The sequence below is a fragment of the Aspergillus puulaauensis genome, chromosome 5 (assembly GCF_016861865.1).
Source record: "Aspergillus puulaauensis MK2 DNA, chromosome 5, nearly complete sequence".
NCBI lineage: Eukaryota > Fungi > Ascomycota > Eurotiomycetes > Eurotiales > Aspergillaceae > Aspergillus > Aspergillus puulaauensis.
Genome location: NC_054861.1, coordinates 2,103,683 through 2,128,480, shown reverse-complemented (window position 1 = coordinate 2,128,480; position 24,798 = coordinate 2,103,683). Strand labels below are relative to the sequence as shown.

Genomic DNA, 24,798 nt, shown 5'->3' with positions numbered 1-24,798 from the left:
TTGTCCAAGCTTTTTCTCGCCCCTCATATTGGTCGTTGGATGCTTCCTGGAATGCGGAGGCCCAACGCAACGGAACACTTGCATAACAAGATGCAGAGCTACTAGTTTCATCATTCGTCTGGGTACCCACCGCGCCAAAGTTAAAAAGGTACGTGCGCATGCGAGGGTGTAACAATTTTTAACAATAAAATTAAAGCTAATTAGGTAAAATGTACCTGCAAGAAGGCGAAAACCTAACATACATACATGTCCCAAGAACCTTCCTTGGCATCCAATAGACGGTGCTTAGATAGCAAGATGCTACATACGTATGCAGCTGCACATACCAAGCAACTGCAGGTGTCGCGCAATCGCAGCCCCATCGGCATCGCCATCCGGACTATCAGCCATCGAGATGCAATTCATGCATGTATCGGCATTCAGCGTCGATCCGCAAATTTTTACCCTCGTCCACACCTCTGCAAAGGTGGTGGCCATTCTCTCCTTCCTAGTTCCTACCATTCGCCATCTACGTGAGATTGTGCGTTATGCTCCAGTGTCCGGGGTTGCACAAACCTCCCATCCCCGACGTCGTACTCGACCTCAAAGTTCAAACATGGCAGAGAATGCGCCTCGTTTGGCTGTGCGTTTCGAGACACATGGAGGGTAGTATTGCGCATGCAGGAGAGAAATGTCTACCTGCCTACCTGGTCTCGTGAACGTGAACCATAGTCATGTGTCGCTTCCTACGCTTGTAGACGTTCACTTGGAGGTCGGACTGGAGGATCCGCTCGCGGGTTGTCACCTCTATGACCATGTTCTCTCCCCTCTACAGCAGACCGACTAAACGGGAGAATTTTCCCAAGGTTTAAAGCCGGCTATGTACCAAGCCTCGGGTGCAGGTGCCCAGGGTATCAAGTGATATCTGGCATATCGGGGTCCTTGGCAGAGCTCTCTCGTCGTCATGGTACTATTGTCAGTACTCCTTCACAGCACGGTAGTTTTTGGTTCTCATTACCTAGTAGTAAGGCCCTCCCTCGGTTGTACGAAAAAATGGTCAGTAAGAAGCTTGCTAGTTATTCGGGCAGGCTTCTCATCAATGCCTTCACCTTGCTTGGGGCTGGATACCGAAAGAAACCTCTCGTATAGGTCGATATAAATATATACTGAATTACCATCATCATCCAAGAGACTTTTTTTTTGTTTTTCAACATTACAGCCAGGGATAGCTTGAACAACTAATTTGGTTCTCTTAAGTTACGAGCACAAATATAATAAACCTGTTCGTATTCACTGATCAACTGAAGAGGAGCCCCGGCTATAAAAATGGTATCAAGTCTGGTTTCCTTCTTGCTCCCTTCCCAACGCGAGAATAAAAAAAAATATCAAATCAATAACCTGTCCCAATGATACAATTGCCCAACATGTAGCGTAAACAAAAAAGAAGTTGAGAAAAACTGATAGAGAAAGGGTGGTAGACAAGAAGAGAAAGAAAGTAAACTGAAAGGAGCAAAAAACATGACGATGTAAAACCATGACCAAGTAATAAAAAGAAAGAAGAAACGCCAGCCGCCCCTGTTTTATCTCGAGTCCCTGGGTTGTCCTATACATTGGTGCCAAATGGAATAAGAAAAAGAGAAGAAGATTGCTCGCAATGAAAGAGGAGGGTAAAAAGGTGGTGTGAAGATGTGATGCTAAAGGTGCGATGCTAAAGGTCCTATGGATTTGGGTTGCACAAGACTTTGAGTCACCAAGTCCAATAGAAAGGAGAAAGGGGGAAAATTCGAGGGATATGGTCATGTATGGATCAAGAAAACAAAACCGTTGCCTCCAAGCCATTAATCGTCAACGTCAAAAAAAAAAGCAAATTACTTGCCAATTCCATTCTGCATCATGTTATGTTGCTGTTGCTGTTGCACCGCCTGGGCATGCTGAGCAGCAGCGTGTCGTTGAGCTATTTCAGCGCGCTCCCGCCGCATTATATCTTGCACAAACCCTTTAGCAGCTTGTTCAAGGCCAACGCTATACTCCTGCGCGACCTGGGGTGGATATTGCGTTGGTGGTCCATACTGCGGCATCAGGCGACTGGCCATATCCTGCCGCAACCTTAAGAGCCGCTGCTGATAGATCTGACTGTATCTTTGTGTCGCATTCACTCGCGGTTGCATATTCATATTCTGCATGTTTTGCGGGAGTTGGCCACCGTTGGCTTGGGCCGCTGCCATTAAGATCTGTTGTTGCTGCGCGTTCATCTGCGGGCTGTTTTGGAGCATTTGCCCTTGCTGAGGCTGTTGATGCTGTTGGCCCTGTAGCTGAGGGTTTGGTTGTTGTTGTTGCTGCCTTTGCTGTTGCTGGTGCTGCTGCGCCATCTGCATTTGTGCAAGCTGTGCTCGCATCAGCTGAGCCTGATATGCCTGGGGATTCGAGAACTTTTGCTGTTGAGGTTGAGCGTTCGGCTGCTGTTGCGGCTGCTGTTGCATAACCTGTTGTTGGTGGTTCTGAATGTTGTGCTGTGCATGCACATTTGCTTGAAGCTGGGCATATTGTTGTGGAGTGAGCTGGCTGGGATTTACATGCCCTTGTTGAGCTAGGAGTTGCTGTCTTTGCATCAAAAATTGTTGTTGCTGTTGTGGGGTGAGTCCCACTTGACCTCCCATTTGCGGTGTTCCCATCATGGTCTGGTTCATCACAGGCGTTGGAGCCATGGAGGAGCGCGGTGGACTAGCATGGCTCATACGCTGGGTAGGTGTAACATTCCGCATTACCGGGGTTGCTTGAGACATGGCGGGTGTTCCCTGCGTCATTTGTGGGGTACCATGCCTACTCTGCCCTTGCTGGCTTCTAGATGCCACCATGGGATGGCTCATCATGTTGGGGTGAGCATGCTGTAAGGCAGATGGAGGTCTCTGCGGGCTACCAGCACCCTGTATGGAAGATGTCATCGCCATAGGCACGCTAGCTTGAGTTGCCATTGTACTGCCAACAAGTGGTGAAGAAGTATTGAGAGGGGTCTGGTTGAGAGGTGTTTGGTTGCGCACCACCGGTGAGGACTGAGGCGCTTGCGTAACACCATTAGGTTGGTTCATGACGTGTCGGTTCTGCTGATGCGCGGCAAGTTGTGCTTGCGCCTGCTGTGCGGCGAGCTGCTGCCTTCGAGTTTCCTCTCTAGCCTGCTCTTCCGCCTGGCGCTGTTCCGCCAACCGGCGTCTCTCTCTCTCTTGATCCTGTTGCTGCCTCTTGACCATTTCCTGTTTCACCTTGGCCTCGTTCTCACGCCTTGTTTTCTCCTCGTGCTGGATTCGGATATTTTCAAGGGTCTTAAATCGCGAGAAGCGAGGCTCGAAAGGCACAGCACCCCCGGTGTCGTCGACAGCTGCAGATTTTGGCCCTCCTGCAGCTCCAGAGGTAGTAGGCTCTAGCCGTTCATCCATAATAAGCATAAACCTCTCCTCCTCGGCCGCCAGTGCTTCGTCAGCTGCCAGTTCTGCAACTGTGCGTTTTCTTCTCTTTGGCGATGGTGGAGCGTCGCGGTGAATCGGGCTCTCCATGAATTTCAATAGGGCCTGTACATCCTCAAATGTGTCCACGGGCTCCAAAAACAAGGGTGGTGCGAGAGCTTTTGTTAGTTTGGATTCGCATTCCATAAGCTCCTGCGGCTCGACCATCATTTTTTGCTTTTTTGCAACATGACCACGTTCATGTTGCGCCGATGCGCCAGGAGATGGAGGAGCCGCTGTAGACCGGGCTTGAGGACGTGATGACGCGGAACCTGTTTGTTTGGCAGCCCTCGGGTCCGGTGTGGTCGCAAGCAGAGTCAACTCCGCCTGTAATGACCGAGGTGTTGGGTGAAGAACGGTTGTGAAGACGCGGGGTTGAGAAGGAGTTTGCTTATGTTCAGAGGCTGAAGCGATATCTTGAGAGTTCTGCTGGGATGGGCCATCCTGTTCACCGCTATCTTTTTTATCTGACTGTTCTGCTGCGGTTTCGGTACTGGCTGGCTTCTCTGACGCCAGTTGATTCTGTTTCGGATACGGTACATATGCCGACGGGGTGATATGTTCATTGTAGTTGTGTATTGAGAATGGAGTATTGTTATCGTTTGAAGAGGGTACGGTGGTTTTCCTGGTTTGCGCAGATACCGATTTATGATCGACCACGCGAACAATGAGGCAGCCTGAATCGGCAACTGGTTAGCAAAGCGCGGAGAATAGAATAAGACGTTCGAAACGTAAAGCCCACCTTCATAGAAGCGAACATTGGCACGCAGCAATTCCTCCATCATATCATGGGGAACAGTACCCGCACGGATATGTTCAATGATGACCTTCATCTCCGAGTTATATGGAAAGCTTCCATCCTGCTGCTCGAAGCGGAAATGTGTAGGGTGAAGGTGGAGGATCAGCGATGGGGGAAATTTGGCAAACTTCTTCAAGATATAAGGTGATGTTTTGACTGTAGTGTACATCTCCGTTAGCAAGGTTTAACTTCCACTATAACCGTCTTCTGGTAACACTAACCGTAAGGTTCAGAAGACGCTGTACCAGCGCGGCGATCATTGTCCGAAGACGAGTTCTTCAACGCCGGCTTCTGTAACCTTATGGCCTGATCGCCTAGCTTTTGCGCCTCTTTTTTGGGCCGGCCCAGGGGTCCCTTTGTAGCGGTGTTGTTCGAATTGCCAATGCCATTGGCGCCGTTCAGAGCTGGATGGCTGGTGGAACTTGGCACCGCAGACTGCCCAGCCCCTGGAAGGCGCTTTGAAGTAGTAGGAGGAGATGAAGACGATTGCTGCGGCCTTGCGCCATTGACTCCGGATTGAACGAAAGGCGGGGGCGGTCGCTTCATCTTAGGGGGATGTGAGGTGGTTTTGGAGACCGCGGTTGCCATCTTGTCGGGACCAACGCCGGGGTGCGATTCCGGTCAATAACTCCTAAAAGCGATTTCTCAGAACGTGAATTCGGGTATAGCAGACGCAGGTCGCGCTCCGAAAATCGTTCGTCGATGGTATAACCGGGGGACGAGACATGTGGGGAGCGGACGCGGAGAGCGACGAGGAGCGCCGCGGGATACAACACGGGCGGTGGCAGGGGTCCCAGAGTCGCTAGATAATCAGGTCACTGGAGCCCATTGAAGGAACGTCCTTCACAGACAAAGTGAGCAGGCAAGTGATCAAGGTGGTGGTCGTCACTGCGAGGAGTTTGGTGATGCCAAGCCAAGACGTCGTGAAGGAGAGCCTGGTCAGGTGAGAGCCGCTTTGAGCCTTGTCCACGTGATGTAGTTAGTTATAGGTTATGCTTTGGATTGAATGAGTCAGCATCAAAAGTTTAATTAAATCGTTAACTTAACTGCTGTATCAACACGTGAAGTACATGCGGTAAATGGCTATCTTAAGGCAGCTGCAACCATGGTTCTCATATAATAGGTATTGCTTGGGCATCATACAATATACATAGAGAGATGATACCTGGCAGGTTAAAATCACAAGTCATAAAGCTAGGGAATCACATCATGATCATCCAAGTCCACAAGAAACAACAAAGAAGTAACAATATAAACATTCATAAAATTAGCCACCGTATCCAAACCATCTGCGGCTCTGCGGCATGCTAGTTGTGGGTATATCATCATGCTCTAGTCATGGCCGCTAATTCTACGCCGCCAATCGTCCCCGACACGGAGCACATCAACCACGTCGATGCGTTTACCAATGCCAGTAACACCCTCCTTACGCCACCATTTCTCATCATTACCCGCAAGTGCCGATTCATCATCGCTGTCGATGAGGCCGCCTCGACCACCTTCATCACCAACCACAACAACAACCTGCCTGACCCAGCCGGAGATGTGGTTCACTGCAGCCCCATCCTGACCAGATAGTGACTCCTGAACATAGACAGTATCAGGCGATAGATGACGGACAAGATGTACATATCCGGTAGGGGAGTTGAACGGCATAATCATGGTATCCTTGTCGACGATAGCCTGGCCCTGTGTGTATAAAGTGTTGAACAGGGGTGTTGTACCCTCTGGGTCCTCAGCCTGTCGAGGCTCCAAAGTGGACAGATCTGCGGTAGTTCCTTCGGCTGATGGGGCAGCTTCTTCGGGAGCGATGTTTGAGTATGACGATGTGACTGACAATGTGTGCGAGGAGCCACCTTGGTTGGGCGCGTGCTTCAGTCCGGGCGAATAGATCAAGACGAAAATTTTAGCGGAATCCGGGTTGACATGTTCAGGAAGGTGAGAAAGGATAGACTACGAGTGAGGCTGATCAGCACGATTGAAGAAAAACAAAATCGCAACAGGGACAACATACCACATGGTCAGAGGTCAGATCTTCGTGGTGAAGATGCGATGATTCCGATGATACGACAATTACCACGGCCTTTCTCTTTTTTTCAGAAGTCGCGAGGCCACTATCGACGCCACGCGTTGGGACCTGGCTGGGCAGGGTAGCGTCTGGCTGGTTCCTTCGCTGATTCCGGGATTCCACCTCTTCTGACCATCGTGAATGGTCCTCAAAGTCGCCTCTGTTCTCCTCTCGGATTGAAGTCAGAGCTCCTCCAACAAATGCTCCAGCTGCTGCTACACCGGCGGCAACCCGCTTGCTTGCACCATCAAAGATCTGCTGGGGACTGGGCGTACGCCGCAATGCTCCTTGCATGCGAGCCATCACACTGGCATCCTCGTTCGGATCGCCATGGATATCTGCACCTGTCGCTTGAGCGTATTCACCGTCCTCAAATTCACCGCGCGGAAATGACACCCCGCTGGGGCCAGTCGCGCGTTCATCACCACCTCGAGGATAGTCGCGGTCATCCTCGTCATCTTCTTCATTGCGCTCCGTCCATATCCAAGTCGCAACACCAATGGCAGCAATACCAACAGTCAGGGCGAGAGGCGCCCAGTATCCCATCACAGTGCGCTGACCACTCCGGCTGAAACCGGTACCCACCCGCCGATTGCGAGCATCCTGGGAGTGAGACATCGCGGTCAACGATAACAATTAAAGACAGCGCATAGATTCACGTCGGTCGCGATAAATCGCATTCACATCTCAAGTTTGCCGGATGATCAATGGTTGCGGGGGGGCTGGGATATCGAGAAGGATGAGAAAGGAGGGAGAACTATGGGGACGGCTGGGGCCTCGGAGTGGACGAGAAACATGTGGCTGGTGACGCTTTGTTTTGCCGCGGTGTTTACGGGGTTGCGATGCTGTTTTGTTCTGTTTGCACACTGTGCTGAGTCATCTTATCGTATCGGCACGTGAGGTGGGCTTGACTCGAAAAATAGTTGCGCAGTGATGGGAGTTTGACTCACAGAGCGCAGACGAGACGCAGCAATTCGACTGTTTCTGTCCTTGCCAGGATCAATACAGATATGCGTTAGGCTGTCATTTTATGCCCATCTTGAATTCATACGATCAGCCCGCCGTGATTTCACCCATATAGCAGAGTGTTTTCCCCTCATCCCCGCGGTGATATCACACACCAGTACCGAGCATATTTCCACGAGCCAGCGGGCAGACACTACAGAGGACTTCGGAACCCATTTTCCTATCATATACCTCAGTCACAATGCCGCACTCTGTCCCAGTACCCCCGACGGGGTTCCAAGCGCTCATCCTTTGCGGGCCAGGCGTTTCCCTCAACACGTTCACTTCAAATCCAGAAGAATTCCCAAAGGCTCTGATTCCCATCGCAAACCGTCCTATGGTATGGTATCCGCTGGACTGGTGTTATCGTATGGGAATAAACAGTATGTTGTTACACCTCCGTGCCCGGGCATCATGAACTAACATCCCCAGACATAACTCTTATCACTCCTCCTCCTAGCCAAGGCCCTCTCGAGGCTGCTCTATCACAAAATCCTCACCTCACCTCTCTCCCATCGCCATCTCCATCCGTACTGGCGCCCGCCGATTTAACACTGACGACGGGTACCGCCGAATTGCTACGTCTTCCTGAAGTTCAAGCGTGTATAAAATCCGACTTTCTTCTTCTACCGTGCGATCTAATATGCGATATTCCGGGCGAATCTCTACTAGAAGCATGGATGGTCTCGCAAAGTGCACTCGGTGGATCGACACTTGCCGGAGGGTGGAATACCAATGGCCCAAAAACGATAGGAATGGGTGGTGAGGCAGGAGGACGTCGCGGGGGTTTAGCGGTATATTATCAAACAAAAGGGAGGGAAGAAAGTGTCAAGGGAGAAGTGACTGATTTCGTTGCCACCGCTCCTCTTGAGCAAGGCGAGGCGCCTGCGGTTTCTCATCCAACAGACGGGCCAGCTGCGCTACGGTTCGGGTTATCTAAGCTGGTACTTTCTATGCCAATGGATACAGTCAAAGAAAAAATGGAGGAAGATAAGGGCCTGCTCATCCGCCATTCACTTGTGAAGAAGCATGCACAAGTAAAGATGCTAACCAGCTTCCGAGATGCACACATTTATGTATTCCCCTATTGGGTCAAGGAAATGGCTCGACGCAACGAAAAGTTTGAGAGTGTCAGTGAAGATCTTGTGGGATGGTGGGCGAAAACCGATTGGCAAACAGGGCTGGGAGAAAAACTCGGATTGAATGAAATATTTCGACAAAGCCAGACCGTCGGGGAGAGTGGGAGCTTGGACGACGAGTCACTGGAGGAGGAGATTGACATCAAAGCCATGAGCACCACCAAGGCTGGAGCTGGAGAGTCTTACAACACATCATCGGCTGAAGCACCCACTGAATTCCAATTCGCCTCCCGGGTCCAGAGCTCAGGGCCCGACTCGGGCATAGAGCCACCACGAAAAGGGAAACTCATCACTCCCCCAGTGCTGGCCTACATGCATTCAGCCCTGCCATCTGCACCTTTGGTCAGGCGCATTGACGCTTCTTCTCTTCTTCTCTCTGTATCGCTTCGACTTGCGAAACTCGAGTCTGTCGAAGAGGCTGGCAAAGTGGCTGCCTCTCCGTTTGCGCACAACCAAAAGGTCGCGTACCCTGCAGGTGTCGCTCAGCGCTGCACAGTTACCAAGTCTGACTGCCTACTCGCCGACAATGTTACCGTGGAGGAGAAGTGTGTGATTAAGGAGAGCGTGATCGGGGTCGGTTGCCATATCGCCAGCGGGGCCCGATTAACCCGCTGTCTAGTGATGGACGGAGCTGTCGTTGGAGAACGCTGTCAGTTGACAGGCTGCATCGTTGGGCGCCGCAGCAAGATTGGGCGTGAGTGTGTCCTAAAGGAGTGTGAAATCCAGGACGGCCACGGCGTCGAAGAGCAGACAGACGCCAAGAACGAGAAGTTTATGAGATTCGAAGGATTAGATGAAGATGCCGATGACATGGATGTGGCCGAAGACTTTGGAGACGATGGCAGCGACTTGGGTTTCTGATCTTCTGATCTGCCCTCTTGATGGGAGTGGTCCAGACCGTGACTAGTGGTAGCTACGTGCATTCCAAGCCAGCTACTCTCCCTTCCGCCGATGCGATTTAATGACCGGTATAGATGATAGACTTGACGCTAAATAACGAATAGGGTTAAAAAAAAAAAAGTTTGATGCTGTGTCTCCTTATCGGAGGAAATAAAGTCACCAGTTGTTCTTCTAAATCCATACTATATGTAGGGTTTCACCAACCCTGGCTTTTGAATATATATAACCAACAAAAACAAAGATGTCCTGGTAGTATAAGGTCAGATAACAAACTACCCGACCATGCGGGGAGGTTCCGTATCCCAGTCGCCACAGAAGCCCCTGCCTGGTGTAAGCTTATCTATATGTAGGCAGATAACTCGCCAGGTGTGCATCCAGCACCCAAATGCAAGATCCGAGAGTAGTATATAAGCACCCAAGATAGACACCCGTCCGACGGGATGGGAATGACCTCAACTTTCCAAGGTCACTCACTCACTCACTAGTAATTAGTGCAGAGTCCACAGGCCACTGAGTCTTGACCAGTGAACCCCGCCATGCCGATACCATAACCATACCAACCCACCAGCCCACCACACCTAACGCAAGGCTATTTTTGACTCGGGATCTTGACTCAAACAGACCCCCACTTTCTTAGCACGAGATTTCCGGTTCCAGCGACATGCAGCTTCCTCCAAGAGACTAAAAGGTACTGCGGGCCGCTTCTGTGCACATGCTTTGGCTGTCAGTGTCAGTCGAGTGCCGACCCTTGTCACAAATAATACTCCCATCCACGACTACGGCTGTGCCGCTACGGGCGCCGGGCAAGAAGGAGGTGGGTGGTTGCTACGTCTCTAACTAGCAGGTGGCTACTCCGGAGTAAATAGTTAATAGTCGAGCAGGAGTTCCAGTTGGGAGACTAACTAAAATTCCAGGCGTAAGCACTACACAGGGCGGACTTGGTCGGGCGATACCTTAGTAAAGTGGATGTCGAGTGGGAATGGGGAGAGTAAAGTGATGACAGGGGACGTGCAGAGATGGCTGGCTGGGCGTTGACTGGGATGTCATTCTCCGGTATTCAGTCGTGATGTGAGATGTTGAGCCGAATGAGACATTCGACGGATCATTGTTTAAGAGTAGGGAATAATGATATAATCCCACTATTGTGGAGTCGTTGACAGGCAATTGGGGTCGGTGTCTTCCCTATATAGGTAGTAGAGACATCGTCGGCCCCGTCTCTCTGGCCGCACAGGCACACTTTGTTTGGACTCGGACAGTAAAGTGTGAGATCATTGCTTTTGTTGGCTTGGCCTAAGAAGAAGGCCAGTGGGATTGGACTACTATTGGTTGAAGCACGGTCAAAGTCCGAGGCCGCTTGGATTGATGGATATCTGCAGATAAGTTTTGCTCGCACCGGGACATCGCTCTTTGTTAGGAAGCTGGCTGAAGTCGAGGGGTCATCAAGAGTAAGATTGTTCATTAGCAGATGGCTGATCCTCATTGATGCGGTCAGCATGGTGAGTGGTCAATTCCTGTCGTCTGTCGCGGCAGATGCAGTAGTGTTCATTTTAAAAGAGTGCGAGCGAGGGGCAAATTGATTTTGTGGGGTAAACAAAGCCATCCAGCCCACTTGGAAGTTGGCTGTGCTTGGAATCGCGGTTCGTAATGGTGCAAGATTCTGGAGAATGGCGCTTTGAGAATGGAAAGTCATCCGACCATGACAGAATGTTGGAGGTACTATATAGACTGTTTTTTCGAGATCCGTTCGGATAATGCCTCATCAGTTGTTGGTCGACTGGAGACTACGTACTGGCGAGAAGTCTCAAGAGGATCAGGAATCAGGATGGATTCATGTAGGGACCGCGGCCCACAATGCTTGTCGTTGAGTCGCTGTCGATGCTCAAAGTTACCTTGCGAAACAGATTAAACGCGTTCTGAACCACGGGTAAATTGATATCGGTCCACAATCAGCATTGATCAGTAACTCGTGAGCACCGTATGATGCACGGGTGCTCTCGTTGAGCCCTCAACTCCATGTCTGGATTCTGGATATCGCCCAGTCAGTCAGTCTCCTGTCCTGGAGCGACCGGGTGCCACAGTCCCTGCACGATGACGCGGAAATTGCAAAGAAATACTGAAACGGCGACGTTGCCTTGTCGATCACGCGGGAACTCCTTACATGGATCTGCATGCGCTAGTTTTGGAGGTCTTGGTCGCGTTTGAACGAGATTTATCGAGAGCATGGAGGTCGGAGTCTTCAGGGAGGGGATATCAACTATAGTATTAGTACAAGTTACTTTGTTGCTCCGTTACTCTGTACGTTGTGGAACCATTCACTATGAGATGGTATGATTCGGAGCCGAAGCCCTTCGCTTAGCCAATGTAAACCCGCTGGATCAATCAGGCTGAACGGCTGCATAAGCAATGCATCCGATGTATATTTCTCCACTCCACTGCGCTGGACACAAGAGATTTTTGAAGCCGCATCGCAAACCTCATCTGGAGCAGATGGGTTCTCATATCTAAAATGTGCATGTTACTCCCATAGTACTTGCATTCTGGGCGGAGTCAATTCTTTCAGCCGACCAAAAGGTTATTATTAATTATTACCGACGAGGCTAGAATTGCCTCAAATGTTGGCTGGCTGAATAGCTCGGTGTATTTCTCATTCCCATTGAGCCACGTTGTTGCTCTGATCTCGCATAATATTTCCAGCGCAGACATGAGGCGAGTCAAATGTTAATGCCTGGCTGACAGTTTATCGTTTACGCAAGAACGAGCATGTATGTCGACTTGGCACTTAGGCATCCCGTGAACCTCTCGTCGGTGACCGCTGATGCCGGAAATGCTCGGTGCTGGCTCGCCGCTTGACGACCGGGAGCCATAGCCAACGTTTTGTCCCGAGTAGATACGGTACGTACAGCTACACAACCGGGTGGACATGTAGCAATCTGTAACAAGAGCTCCATCCCCACTAAGCTGTGTTCCTCTGGAACACAAACTGCGGGAGATCTGATTGATTAGGTTCCCCATCGTGGAACGGCCAGATCCATGGAACCGACCTGCGGGAATTTACCAGGGGTTGTAGGTTTCTGAACCATGGGAATGGATGAGAGAACACAAGGTGAGAGCGCCTTATTGCTTCCAGGTCTTGCAGTAGTTCGCTTGGAGTCTTGGAGAAAGAGGTGGCGGGAATATTAGTGGCATTAATGGGCATTGCATCTTGAACTCCTGATTTCGTAATCCAAATCTGAAACGAGTCATGGGAATTTAAATACGAAGATCTGGGGGCCATGATCTTCCTCCTCCATTATTAATTTCTGACCGTAGGCGAGGAAAAGTATTTCGGCGTCTGTTTCTTCTCGTAGGCGGCAGTGCAGCGATTCAGACGGAGGTTCTCCTCTGTATCGTGAAAAATACGAAAGCTCCTATCAAGAGCACCGAATCCTTAGCTATCTTGGTTAGCGTTCCAGTCTTTGAGGTCTGGGCTTGTTGGCGACATGGCGGCTGACGAGCTGTGATCCGAGTCGTGTCTCCAGACAGTTCTCCCTCCGAGCTTCCGTTCATGAGCCTCTGGGGCTATCGAGTAATGCGTAAATTCTGCACAGATCTCTTCATCTTTCATCAACACCGACGACACCCAGGCCTGTGATTATGACAGCACTCTCGTTGCCGGCCAGCCGAGATTGCTGGCAGGGATGAGAACCGCCGTACCTAGGTAGCTGCCAGTTTTCGCCCTTCGAAACGTCGAGCACGTTCTCGCAAGCTTGGGGCCTTTTGTCCCCGCTCTTTTCCAGATTGAGGATGGATAAAAAGCACGGAGTGAAAAAGAGCAAAAAGGAGGCGGCTGCTGGCTGCACGATTGGCTGGCCTTGATCGTCGACAATACAGTTACAGTCTGGATACCTCAGGCTCAGGTAACAGTTCCCCACAGAAAATGGGACTGGCAAGTTCCATCCGCCAAGTGGCAATGGCTGGAGTACGTAGTGCTAGTAATTAGTATTAACTTGACCTGAGAACGGGATTCGCATATCTGGTCGTGCCACGCCAGATGTAGCAGCTTCAGGGCCATGACCCATTGTTCTAGGCAAAGCCAACCAAATCATTATTATTCAAGTGAGGGACGAACTCTGGAACCTTGAGCATGACAGGGGAATCAGAAGCCTGCTTGCTGGCACTGCAACCTAGGTACCTGTACCAGTCACCACGAACCCGAAGTTACCGTACATGTCTTACCCCTTTCGCGCACTTGATAACGCTGGTTGGCTGGGCCGGATTCAGGAGAATTAATGTTAATCTACATGTCCGCTGACGATAGGAATAAGAGCGAGCATAAGGCAGGCCATGGTTACTTCGTACTATGAATGAAACTGCAGGTCCTCGTCATAATATAGAGGAGATATTCCGATCTTCAACGTTCAGAGCAAGATTCGCCATCGCCGGCTCTCTCCTGACAACTCAGTTAAATCTGGTATGACTTGCAGCTGCACGGAGAGTAATCGCCCTCTGCAATCTGCCACCACCCAGTGATAATGATTATTACTGCTGGCGACGCCGCTAATCGATCTGCTTCCCCTCGTGGGCGTCTCATCTTCCAATCTGCACCCAGAATTTTACAAAACTTTCCCTCCCTCCTCCCTCGACAAGAGCTGATTCACCCGATTCGAACCCCTCTCCCTCGTTGCTAGTAACTATTTCCGCGACCCAAGTAGAGAACCAGCGGTCAGGGCAAACAGAATTAAATAAACAAACCCTTTTAAGCTTTATCGATCGGACAATTCCAGCAGAAAAGGCGAGAAGCGCGAGCCAGAGGCAGCGTTGTCCCCTTTCGCGTCCCAAAACCGCAGTGGAAAATCCCGCCCGTCTGTCTCCGCCTGTCAAGTCTGAGTCGGCCTCCCTCTCCCCTTAGAGTGAGCATCCCATCATTCCTGGTCCCAGTCCCTCCTCAATCCCATTATCTCCATCCTCCTCTCTCTTCTTCCACTCCCTCATCTCCCTCCGCCTTTTTGCTTCCTTTCCCCTTTTCCACCCTCCCCCTCCATTCTCTCCAGTCCTCCGGAGCGGCGCGTCTTCTGCTTGATTCAGAAGTTCCGTGTCGTCCTACGGATTTGGTCACCGTTTCCTTTCGTTTCTCTTCCCCTTGTCCCTTATCGCTCCCACTTCGCTGTTAGTCGTCGTCTTTATTTTCTGGACTCTTCGCTTTTCTCTTCTCCCGCGTTGTTTCTATTTACCTATGGCCCGACCGCTCTAGACAGCATCTGCCGCCCTTAACCCTTGTGTTCCTTACGTCGTACCTCATCGCTGGCTCCTCCCTCTTCGGTCCTCGTTCGATCCAGGCCTTTCATTTCTTTCCTCTTTTTTTTTTTTTTTTTTACTTTTTTTTTTGAAGCCCCTGCTCGACAACTTTCGCTTCTCTGCTTTCATCTGAGCGCTTTTCTTAATCGTTTGTACCAGTATAATTGAGCTACGGGCATTTGTTAGACCAGGTACGAACTTCGCCGTTGCAAACAATTCATCCCCTACCCCGAAACTCGCCTGTCTTAATGAACCCTCGTTTATAAGGCCTCAACCAATCTTCGAACTCGGTTTCTCTGGTTGCACAATGCTAACTGACAGATACGTTGTACAGATTCACACCCCTGTTTCCCCCAACCTTTTTTCTCTCGCTCGGGCTTCTCGAACAGTACAAACTGCTTTTGACGGCAGCACTCAAGGTCTACTTTCTCCTTTTCCGGGGCAGAACCTCTTCGGAAGACGTCGTTGAGTACGCGTCCGACTTGGATTACTCTTCGATCAGTGGAGGAGAACAACATGGCAGCTTTGGTACAGACGATTCCTCAGCAAAGCAGCGCGGTTCCGGTGCTCCAAACTCGCCCCTCTTCCTCCTCGGGTGCTTTCACAACTTCTCAGTCTTTACAGCAAACAAACTCTCGAACCCCCGCTATGTCTTGGAATACATACAACACGACTGGCAATTCGGGGGGATATAGGCAAGGCCATCAGGTTGTGGCTCCCTACGCCTTTACCAGCACCCCCAACCTCTCCAATTCACCAAATGTGCAAAACCGTCAGTCATGGTCTCCTAATCTGAGACCCGAGCATCGAACTTCTTCTGCTCCGTCCGCACCTCAACTCCCAGCGAATGGTGCTGTCGCCGGAATCAATTCACGCCCCGTCAACCACACTGCAGCTGGTTCTGTATCTACTTCATCTTCCAACTCTTCTGTCCAGTCATACATTTCTAAAGACGACACGGCTATTCCCACCCGAAAACTCCACAGTGATTCCTCCGTCCGACCCCTATCTACCGCCAACTTACCTTCACCCACGCCCCCATTCATGAACATATCCTCGCCTACTGTGTCCCGCCCATCGCCTGATCGATACCGTCGTGGAAACCGTCGCTCGGATGCAACGGCGGGGGCCACAACAACGGGGGGCGTGCCGGCACGGGTGTCCCCACCAATTATGGATGAAAACCAGCAACAGGCGACGTCCTCCGGACCCGTAGGAGTCAGAAACCTCGTACCGGAAAACAAATCTCATACGATAGGGCATACCAGAGCCCCCAGTGCAGACGATGTTTCACGATCCGAGAAACCTCAGCTGCCAGAATTAGCAAAGCGGTATCGACGGAGGAGCTGGGGACATATCGACAACACTGGTCTCATAAACCTTGAGCTTAAGTTGCCCGCAGCATCCCCAATTCCGATGCACAAGGGGCAGGATTATTTTGATCAAGAGCGGCCTAGGTCGGCTCAGTCACATAAGGAAGTATCGGGGAGCATCCATTCTGCTCGCTCCTCTAACTCATCTGTAAGAAGCCGCCACGTCCATTCTCATTGCTGTCGATAATAACTTTCTTCACATTAGGTGGCCGATGCGGGAACTGCATCGCCAAAGCCTGCTGCAAAGCCGGATGATACCAAGCGCGCAACCAAACCCTCCCCATTATCTCAGCCTGTTTCTGCAGAACCCGCTTCGCCACAAACTGCGCAACAAACCCAGCGGGAACCGCCTAAGCTGGCAAGTCCTGCTTCGCAACGCTTGGCAGAACTCTCGAAAAAAGATACACAACGACCGGGGAAATCACGGTTGAGGAGAGCTTTCTCGTTTGGAAGTGCCTCCGAACTACTGAAAGCCTCGCAGGCTGGCCAACGCAAGGATGGACTACCCGTGGACAAATCCCGCAGGGATTTACTGCAGGAAGAATTAGGTGCGGAACAAGCTGCTATAGCCGAGCAGCAGGAAGCCAGCGGCTTGGGTGAAAGTATATACTCGCATCACCAAGGTCGCTTCTTCAACAGTTCTACGGATAACTTGTCCATCTCTTCCACCGCATCCTCCGCATCAATCATGCTACGGAAGATGGGCAAGGGGATGAAACGGTCCACCCGTTCTCTTGTTGGGATATTCCGACCGAAATCCGCTCTGGTCACGTCACCCACAGACGATATTACAGCAGAGCCGATGGCGCCACAGGTGTCGGTTGTGAATATTGAAGCAGATAGAAAGAGCGTCGCGGCAAATGCGGATCCTCAGGAACTTCCTCATGGCGGGACAGTATTTCCTAAGATAGAAATTTCTGGCCCTGGTGGTGCCAGTCAGGAGGACTTGGCAGAATCATTGCAATCGCGTAAAAGCATTGTTGGAGGAGACAGAGAACGTGCAGAGGTTCTTGCAGCTGTCAGAAAGGGTATCCTCAAAAGTATGCTTTTTTTTCCCTTCTAAACCCTACGTTATTTACAGAGACATTCGCTAATAATGTGCAATAGAAGCCCACCCTGACAACACAACCCCCACGCCGGCTAAACCCAGCTCACAAGACAACGGCACCGATTCGCCTCAGTCCAGTGCGCCCAGCACTCCTGAAGATCAGCCTAGGACCGGGATCCGGCGTCCCGACACTGTCAAAATAGCCGGCGAAGATGAGTTATCTGAAGCCAAGAATGTGACCCTGGGACCTCAAGCAATGGCTTCCAAGAGCCTCATTTTTAGCCCTCGAATCCAGTTTCACGAGACATGGCCCAGTGGAGAATATGATCGACGGGGAGATATCGCAACATGCAACCGGCTCACTCCGCTACTCGCCCAGCAAATCAAAGAAGAGCTGAATACTTTCAAGATGGTTAGTCCCGACATACTCATAATGATGCCCGCTTTGTCTGCCATCTAACACATAGCTTTTAGGAGATGGAAGTTCACGAAACCTCGAAGATCTATACACACTTTCTCTGAAGGCAGCATTGCAAACGGCGTTATCGTTCTCTTCATTTCTCGTGTCATTTAATCTCGAACGGCGATGGATCTATGAAGGGCGTGGTATCCACATTTGGCGTCTTGTAGACCTGGTTTATCTCTCTAGAGCAACTTGTTTTGGTTGCGTCGGTCGGTCTCAACTTGGTGCCCAGACCAGATGGGTCATCTGGCATTGGCCGGCCCCCGCCAGTTTGCGGATCACGATGTTTGACCTCCTTGGTCCCTAATACATGTTCTGGTGTTACGGCGACTCCAATATCTTTGGGACCGGAATGGGAAGGGTGTTTTCTTTGCGCTTGCACTCCGACCTTATGCGGATCCAACCGCGGACAGATAAAAAAGAAAAAGGAAAAGGAAAAAAAAAGAAAACTCAGCGATCGACTGTTGGAAACGCTCTGACCTCGACCACTTCAGATGCATTGATCTACCTTACGCTCAGGATTTTGGGCTTTGATCTATTCTTCTATTCTGTCCCCGGATCCAGTTACGTTCACGGATTTTTTGTCTCCCGTTTTTCGACATTATGTTCGAATCAATCAGTCTTTTTTAATTTTTGTCTTTGGCAAGCGTGGAAATGGGCAGTCTTATTGATCATTATCTCACAGTATCATAGTTTTTTCCTTTTCTCTGTCGCTATCAAACTGGCACTAAGCCACCTTTCATCGTGTGTTCGCGTTCTGGAAATCGATGCACTGGCATACTTCAAGCAGTTTGAGCATCAGTTATTGATCGGTCTAATTTCAGCATATTCAGGGCTTGCCTTCTGTCTTCTGTTATATTTGTTGTCTGGCATCTGAACCTGTATCCACGTTTTGTCGCTTCTCTCACGCACACGCTCTCTTTTGTCTCCTCATAGCTGTTGCTGGTACTGTATCTGGTTGGATGGCATGCGAACCAAAACCATCTCTATTTCTGCGTCTTATGGACAGTTTAAGTTCATTCCAGTAGGAAGTAAATAAATATTCTAGGACCACCTATCTCGGGATCGGAGGCACGGTGTATTCTGGCGGGATTGGTGGAATGCTGTCGGAGTTCGACCGAGACCAGGACGATGTTAGCTGCACAGGTTGAGACAGGGATCTTCGGGGGTGATTCGGTCAAAGATTCGGCCTACTGATTGAGAGAAGCATTTGCTTGGGGAGCTTGTTTGAATCAGGTGTCTTGGTACGGAGGGGTGTCGCTGTATAGAATCAACGCTCTTGTTTGTTTGACAGTTGATCACGGGTTCTCTTCCGCATCTACTACTCAGCTCTCAACTCTCCTTCACTGTTTTTCTTCAACCCCGCGCCATTCTTCATCCCACAACAATCCCCGTGAAGCTCCATCTTTCAGCTTCCCCTCTTAACCTTGGACCGGTGTCCCCGCCCTCGACTTTGCCATTGGCAGGACATTCTCCGTCTCCCCTACTACCGGCAAGGCAGGGAACTATCCCGCCGCCTCAGCCTCGGAGGATTTGTTGCAACAGTCCGACGTAACATCCCATAGTCAACTTATGCCGGGATCTTGTGAACGGCGGGGGCTCCCCGGCTCGTCAGGCGTAATTCCTGTTTCTAGAAAGAGGCCCTACAGCTACAGTAGCCAATATGAAGGGCGATACCCCTCGTCCGCTATCTTTTCCATCGCCCTATTCTCCTCTTCTTGCTTCTCTTCCCTCATCATCCTATCCTTCCTCTTTCTCCTCTCATCCGTCCTATAGAACAATGTCTCCGCGGATATCGGCCACTCAAGATCCCACAGGGGATACTCACAAAAATGACGCTGAGGATATCGAAGTCGTTGAAGACGTTGCCAAAGGTAATAGGCCCAACCCTAGAAAAGGAGCTCCTGCATATGTGGCGGCCTTGTCCCCAGATGAGCGTGCACGCGCCGAGAGGGCTCTCGTCCGCAAAATTGACATCCGACTGCTGCCAACGATCATCATTATGTACATAATGAACTACCTGGACCGGAACAACATTGTAAGTTGGCCCACGGTCCAATGATGGCTTTCCTGCTCATTCTTCTCAGGCGGCTGCTCGGCTTGCTGGCCTTGAGAAAGACCTCAAGTTGGTTGGGGTGCAGTACCAAACCTGCGTCAGCATTCTATTCGTTGGTTACCTTTTGATGCAGAGTAGGCATTTATTAAACGAAAAAGATCAGAGTATACTTTCTAACAGACTTAGTACCCTCAAACTTGATACTGAACAAGCTCGGAAAACCGGCAATTTACCTTCCCAGCGCCATGATTGTTTGGGGTATCATTTCCACATGCACTGCTGCAGCTCAAAACTACGCTGGGCTCGTTGTGATTCGATTCTTCCTCGGTTTTGTCGAGGCCGCTTATTTCGTATGTGGTCTGATACCCTTAACTCCAAGTCTCCATGCTAACTGATCTTTTTGTGTATAGCCCGGGTGTCTTTATTTCCTTAGCGCCTGGTACACCAGAAAAGAGCTTGGATTTCGGACCGCTGCGCTTTACTCTGGTTCTTTAATCTCCGGGGCTTTCTCTGGGCTTATCGCAGCTGGTATTACTGGGAATATGGATGGTAAATTAGGGCTCAGTGCTTGGTAAGCTATCGGTCGAAGGTTAGACAAAAGCTGCCGTATTCTGACTTTTCTTCCAGGCGCTGGCTATTCATAATTGAAGGTGCTATCACTATTGCAATTGCGGTTATTGCCATCTTCATCCTACCCAACTTTCCACGTACCACTGGTTGGCTCTCAACCGAGGAGAAGCAGCTAGCTGCTTGGAGGCTGGAGGAAGATATTGGCGAAGACGACTGGGTCGACAGTGAACAACAATCCTTCCTCCACGGTGCGATGCTCGCATTCAGCGATATCAAGACTTGGGTTCTGGTACGTCACTCCCATACCTACCCAACCCAAATGAAAGGGCATCCTAACACTAATCGCTATCCCAGATGCTCCTAATCCTCTGCATCGTCTCCTCCGCCTCCGTAACAAACTTCTTCCCCACCGTCGTCGAAACCCTCAACTACGGGAACATCGAAACCCTCCTCCTCACCGCACCCCCCTACGTCCTCGCCGTAATCACCGCATTCGCAAACGCCTGGCACGCAGACCGTACAGGCGAGCGCTACTTCCACATCACCCTCCCACTCTACATCGCCGTCGCAGCCTTCATCATCGCCGCAACAACCACCGCCGTCGCGCCCCGCTACCTCTCCATGATGCTCATGGTCCCCGCCCTGTACACGGGGTACGTCGTCGCGCTAGGCTGGATCTCGAATACGCTCCCGCGGCCGGCGTCGAAGCGAGCGGCGGCTCTGGCGGGGATTAATTGTGTGAGTAATGCCAGCAGCATCTATGCGAGCTACATGTATCCCGACAGCGACAAGCCGCGGTTTGTCACGGCTATGTCGGTGAACTGTGCCACGGCGTTTGTGGCGATTTTGTCGGCGACGCTGCTGCGGGTTATCCTTGTTAGGTTGAATAAGAGGCTTGATCGCGGGGAGGGGGTTAGTGGAGGTGGTGTGCCGGGGCAGGCTTCGGCCAGGGGTTTCAGGTTTTTGGTTTGATTGGTAAAAAACCTACCTGTCCTGGTCAGGAACAGGGACTTGGACTACTTAAATGGCCATGAGTAACATATATGATTCACTGCGTTATGAGGATACGGTATACATCTTCCATTTAGTTTTGGCTAGTCAAAACATGCCCAGTAGATGACACTGAGGGTCAGCTACGCCCAGATATCTCATAACTAGACATAGGCGTAGCTTTTACCAATAACCGCTGTACCCTCAAAAAGTAAGGTAGTAAGTAAGTAAGTGCTACGCAAACTTCTCCCTCTCCTTACTCCACCCAGGCCTCAACCCACCCACATCCAACCCCTTAGCATCAAGCGAGCTATCGAGCACGTAGTTTACCTTCCAATCCAAGCTAAGCTGTGCTCCAGCTTCAGTTTGCGCCCAAACCGCCACACCGATCGTGTTCTCCTCATTATAATCCAGAACCCCCGGTGGAACAGGATACACAACCTGGTTTCCGACGTAGGGGTTATACCTCCCGTACTGGTAGCCGTTTACGAAGAGCTGGGCACGGAAGGCAGTTGCGTCGCTGGTTGAGTTGTTGTTGTTGTTTACAGTGGAGGAAGCGGCGGTGGTGTTGGACGCAGTAGAGAAAACGAATGAGATAGAGACGTCGACGCCCTCCGGGATGGAGAGTGGTGGGATGACGGCACGGAAGAATTTGACTGTTGCGCCGGTGAAGGATAGTGATGAATTCTTCTCGCTCTTTACTAGTTCCCAATCACTATCATCAAAGCCGGGGAGATGCCATCCGACGCGTTCGGCGTAGAGGCCGTCTTCGTTGTAGACGCCGCGGACGGGGTCGAGATCTGATTCTCCGCCTGCGGTTCCAGCCAAGCGCCAGTGGGTGAACTTGGGTGCTGAAGTGTCGTTTGAGGAGGAGGATGTGGAGAGGAGACGGGCCTCGAGGATTCCTCGAGGGTTGAGGACGCCTGTTGTTTGGTCGTGGCCTGTGTCGTCGTGGACGACAAGGAGGACGTTGGGGGAGCCGTCGTTATTTAGGGCTTTGGTTGGGAAGGAGAGAGTGTCGTTGGCCTGGTCAATTGATGCGGAGCCTAGGTAGGAGCCTAGGAAGTGGCCATTCAGCCATACAGACCAGCCGCTTTTGAGGTTATGTTAGTTTATACTTGTTTAAGGGCTAAGATTAGGAGGTACGTACAATGCGTAGCCACCTTGGATGTTGAGGAAGACACCAGAGGCGGAGTTGTTAAAGTATCCACGCCACAGGCGCACACCGTTGTGGAATCCTGGTTATGGATTAGTGTCTAATATGAAGAGTTTTTCAATGAACCATACCATATTCGTTAGCATAGAGCACGGGGAGTGTAGCTGGCTTATTAGGGTTAAGTGTTGTAATATGGTCCGCATCTGTACTTGATTAATACCTCCATTGCCGCCGAGGGATAGAAGTAACTTACCAACCCATGCTGCGCCCGAGTCGTCGTAGTTTGGTAACTTCTCCGGCAGGCTGTCGCTCACTCTCCACCCGCTGAGACTGGGCAATTCAATAGACAGAGGTTTAGCGAGCTCGGCTTTGAGGCTGCCATATCGAGTCCTGGATGACTTGACATGTTTTCCATTCCATGTAACCTTCTTCACCTTTTGAGGGGCGAATATCTCTAGGGTTGTTTCGCCCTTAGAATCACCTCGTAGGGCTAGGGTGGATCCTGAGATCTTGGCTGATCGGACAAGATAAGGTCCACTAACAAGTACTTTTGAATCATTAATACTCCAACTTAAGAGATAATCGATGGATAAGAAAGCTTACCACTTTCAGTCTCAGGGACAAGCGGGTCGTCTGTCAATGCCGGGGCCCAGAAGGTGTATGCTGTCTCTCTGTGAAGCAAGACCACGCGGACGCCGTTGTCTAGCTCTAGGACGCTCGTGCCTTCACCTTGGGTGAACCCGACTGTCAACGCACCCTTGCTGTGGTGGAATTTTACAGGCGAACACCCAGAGCACGTCGTGGCTGACCCAGATTTCGCACCCTTGATAGCAAACTCGCCCGATTCGCCGTTGGGCAGCCAAAGTACGAGAGTTGGCCTATGGTCTAAAATCTCATAGGTCAAAACCTCTGCCGTTGAGTATAAGAGCGTCTCAGGGCCAAGACTGAAGTCGGTTACAATGATCTTCGACTGATGGCCGTTGAGCCTGATGGTGCCTCCGTGTCTCGGAATGGTGAGAGGACCCTCAGATGTATTGACGTGCAGTTTAAACGACTCGCTTGTGCCGAGAGTAGTGTCTTGGTGGGTGGTCACATAAAAGGCAGCGTTATTCTCTGGATTCCGCAACTCGCTTGCGCTGATGGCGTCATTGGTTGTATACTGCGTCCCATTCCCGAGGCGATCGGTTACGGTCAAGTCCTTCGCGCATCGGGTGAATAAGGCTAGTAGCTTCGTCTCATAGTACTTGGGTCCGATCGATCGATCTTCCGAAATAGGCGCGGAATAGTCATAACTGGTAGCGGTGACAGGTGCCGCGATTCCACCCCAGTTTGTTCCTCCAAACACCATGTATAAGCTGATTGCAGTCGATCGCTGGCCGATATTCCATCTGTAAAATAAATTGGCAAAGTCTGCACCAGTATCCTCGGGACAGCCACCTTCAGGACCATCCCAGGGATTGTAAGATCCGCCCTGAAACTCGGGCATGAAAAAGGGCATGGTTGGCTGGACTTCTTGGAAGTAGTCGTAGTAATTCAACACTTTATATGGTACGTATTCTCCGTTCGTACCAGTACACACGCTGACATCGCAGCTCCAGCACTGATCCGATTAGACGATGCTACATTCATAGATAAGATATTGGACACTCACAGATGGGTACGAGTCCACTCCCACAACATCCACATTCCCGCCAGCATTCGACCAGTCCTTTCCCCATGATTTGGTATTCATATTGGGGTCGTTCGCCGTCAATGGCACAGTGATTCCATTTGCACGAGCCGAGGCTTGCAGCAACTCCATGTAGGCGATTGCCGTCTCGTTAGGGTTTCTGTCAACTGGATCATCAATCCATTGCTGCCCATATTCGTTCTCAATCTGGTAGCAAAGGGTGTTATGGCCATCAGTGATCTGGTACTTGCTCGTAATTTCAGACACTTCGGCGAAATAAGGTTCCCACGCTGCCGTATATCTAGGGTCGTCATTCCTCGTCGAGCCATACGCGCCGGTCGTAAGCCAGAGTGGGAACCCACCAGCAGTGGCTTCTGCGTTGACGTACGGCCCAGGACGTACAATTATGTACATGCCAAGCTCCTTCGCTAGCTCATAAATTGGGGTGATATCACGGGCACCTGTCGAAAAGTCGACCGTATTGTTATTGGGTGCATGGTAGGCCCAGCTCGAGTAGAACGCGAAACCAGTGAAACCAATGGCCTTGATCTTTTCCAAGACGTCGCGCCACAGTGCCGGGACCGGGATGCGCCAGTAATGGAATTCCCCTGAAAAGATGAATATCCGTTGGCCGTGGACGTAGAAACTGTAATGGTCCCATTGTACAACTTTGCTTAGGCCGTTGTCATGTAGAGGCCATTCAGATTGGGAATTGTTCTGAGCTGCTGCCAGAACCTGGAAGCTTCCCAGAAGGAAGAGGAGCAACTGAGCGACGCGCGCCATAGTCGAGACCTGGGACAGCGAAGAACTGG

General features: G+C 50.8%; 7 protein-coding genes across 7 annotated transcripts; 3 read left to right on the top strand and 4 right to left on the bottom strand.

The window, feature by feature from the left end:
- Positions 1–1,847: 1,847 nt before the first annotated feature.
- SPT20 (uncharacterized protein) lies at positions 1,848–4,863 on the bottom strand (the record flags this gene model as incomplete). The annotated part of the gene is made up of 3 exons (XM_041705855.1): positions 1,848–4,153; positions 4,219–4,431; positions 4,497–4,863. The coding sequence occupies 3 exons, from the start codon at positions 4,861–4,863 to the stop codon at positions 1,848–1,850; spliced, it is 2,886 nt and encodes a 961-aa protein (XP_041558299.1).
- Positions 4,864–5,607: 744 nt separating this feature from the next.
- APUU_50815S (uncharacterized protein) lies at positions 5,608–6,961 on the bottom strand (the record flags this gene model as incomplete). The annotated part of the gene is made up of 2 exons (XM_041705854.1): positions 5,608–6,228; positions 6,290–6,961. The coding sequence occupies 2 exons, from the start codon at positions 6,959–6,961 to the stop codon at positions 5,608–5,610; spliced, it is 1,293 nt and encodes a 430-aa protein (XP_041558298.1).
- Positions 6,962–7,550: 589 nt separating this feature from the next.
- On the top strand, positions 7,551–9,348 carry APUU_50814A (translation initiation factor eIF2B subunit gamma; the record flags this gene model as incomplete). The annotated part of the gene is made up of 2 exons (XM_041705853.1): positions 7,551–7,731; positions 7,781–9,348. The coding sequence occupies 2 exons, from the start codon at positions 7,551–7,553 to the stop codon at positions 9,346–9,348; spliced, it is 1,749 nt and encodes a 582-aa protein (XP_041558297.1).
- Positions 9,349–10,489: 1,141 nt separating this feature from the next.
- APUU_50813S (uncharacterized protein) lies at positions 10,490–10,882 on the bottom strand (the record flags this gene model as incomplete). Its single annotated transcript, XM_041705852.1, has 1 exon — positions 10,490–10,882. One exon carries the CDS (start codon positions 10,880–10,882, stop codon positions 10,490–10,492), a length of 393 nt encoding a protein of 130 aa, XP_041558296.1.
- Positions 10,883–15,177: 4,295 nt separating this feature from the next.
- On the top strand, positions 15,178–17,604 carry BNI4 (uncharacterized protein; the record flags this gene model as incomplete). The annotated part of the gene is made up of 4 exons (XM_041705850.1): positions 15,178–16,182; positions 16,240–17,074; positions 17,142–17,494; positions 17,557–17,604. The coding sequence occupies 4 exons, from the start codon at positions 15,178–15,180 to the stop codon at positions 17,602–17,604; spliced, it is 2,241 nt and encodes a 746-aa protein (XP_041558295.1).
- A 1,604-nt stretch (positions 17,605–19,208) lies between these two features.
- APUU_50811A (putative MFS transporter) lies at positions 19,209–21,143 on the top strand (the record flags this gene model as incomplete). Its single annotated transcript, XM_041705849.1, has 6 exons — positions 19,209–19,583; positions 19,633–19,735; positions 19,788–19,951; positions 20,012–20,172; positions 20,229–20,460; positions 20,526–21,143. 6 exons carry the CDS (start codon positions 19,209–19,211, stop codon positions 21,141–21,143), a joined length of 1,653 nt encoding a protein of 550 aa, XP_041558294.1.
- Positions 21,144–21,395: 252 nt separating this feature from the next.
- On the bottom strand, positions 21,396–24,769 carry APUU_50810S (glycoside hydrolase family 35 protein; the record flags this gene model as incomplete). The annotated part of the gene is made up of 6 exons (XM_041705848.1): positions 21,396–22,254; positions 22,312–22,399; positions 22,449–22,520; positions 22,571–22,864; positions 22,921–23,917; positions 23,969–24,769. The coding sequence occupies 6 exons, from the start codon at positions 24,767–24,769 to the stop codon at positions 21,396–21,398; spliced, it is 3,111 nt and encodes a 1,036-aa protein (XP_041558293.1).
- Between the last annotated feature and the right edge of the window lie 29 nt (positions 24,770–24,798).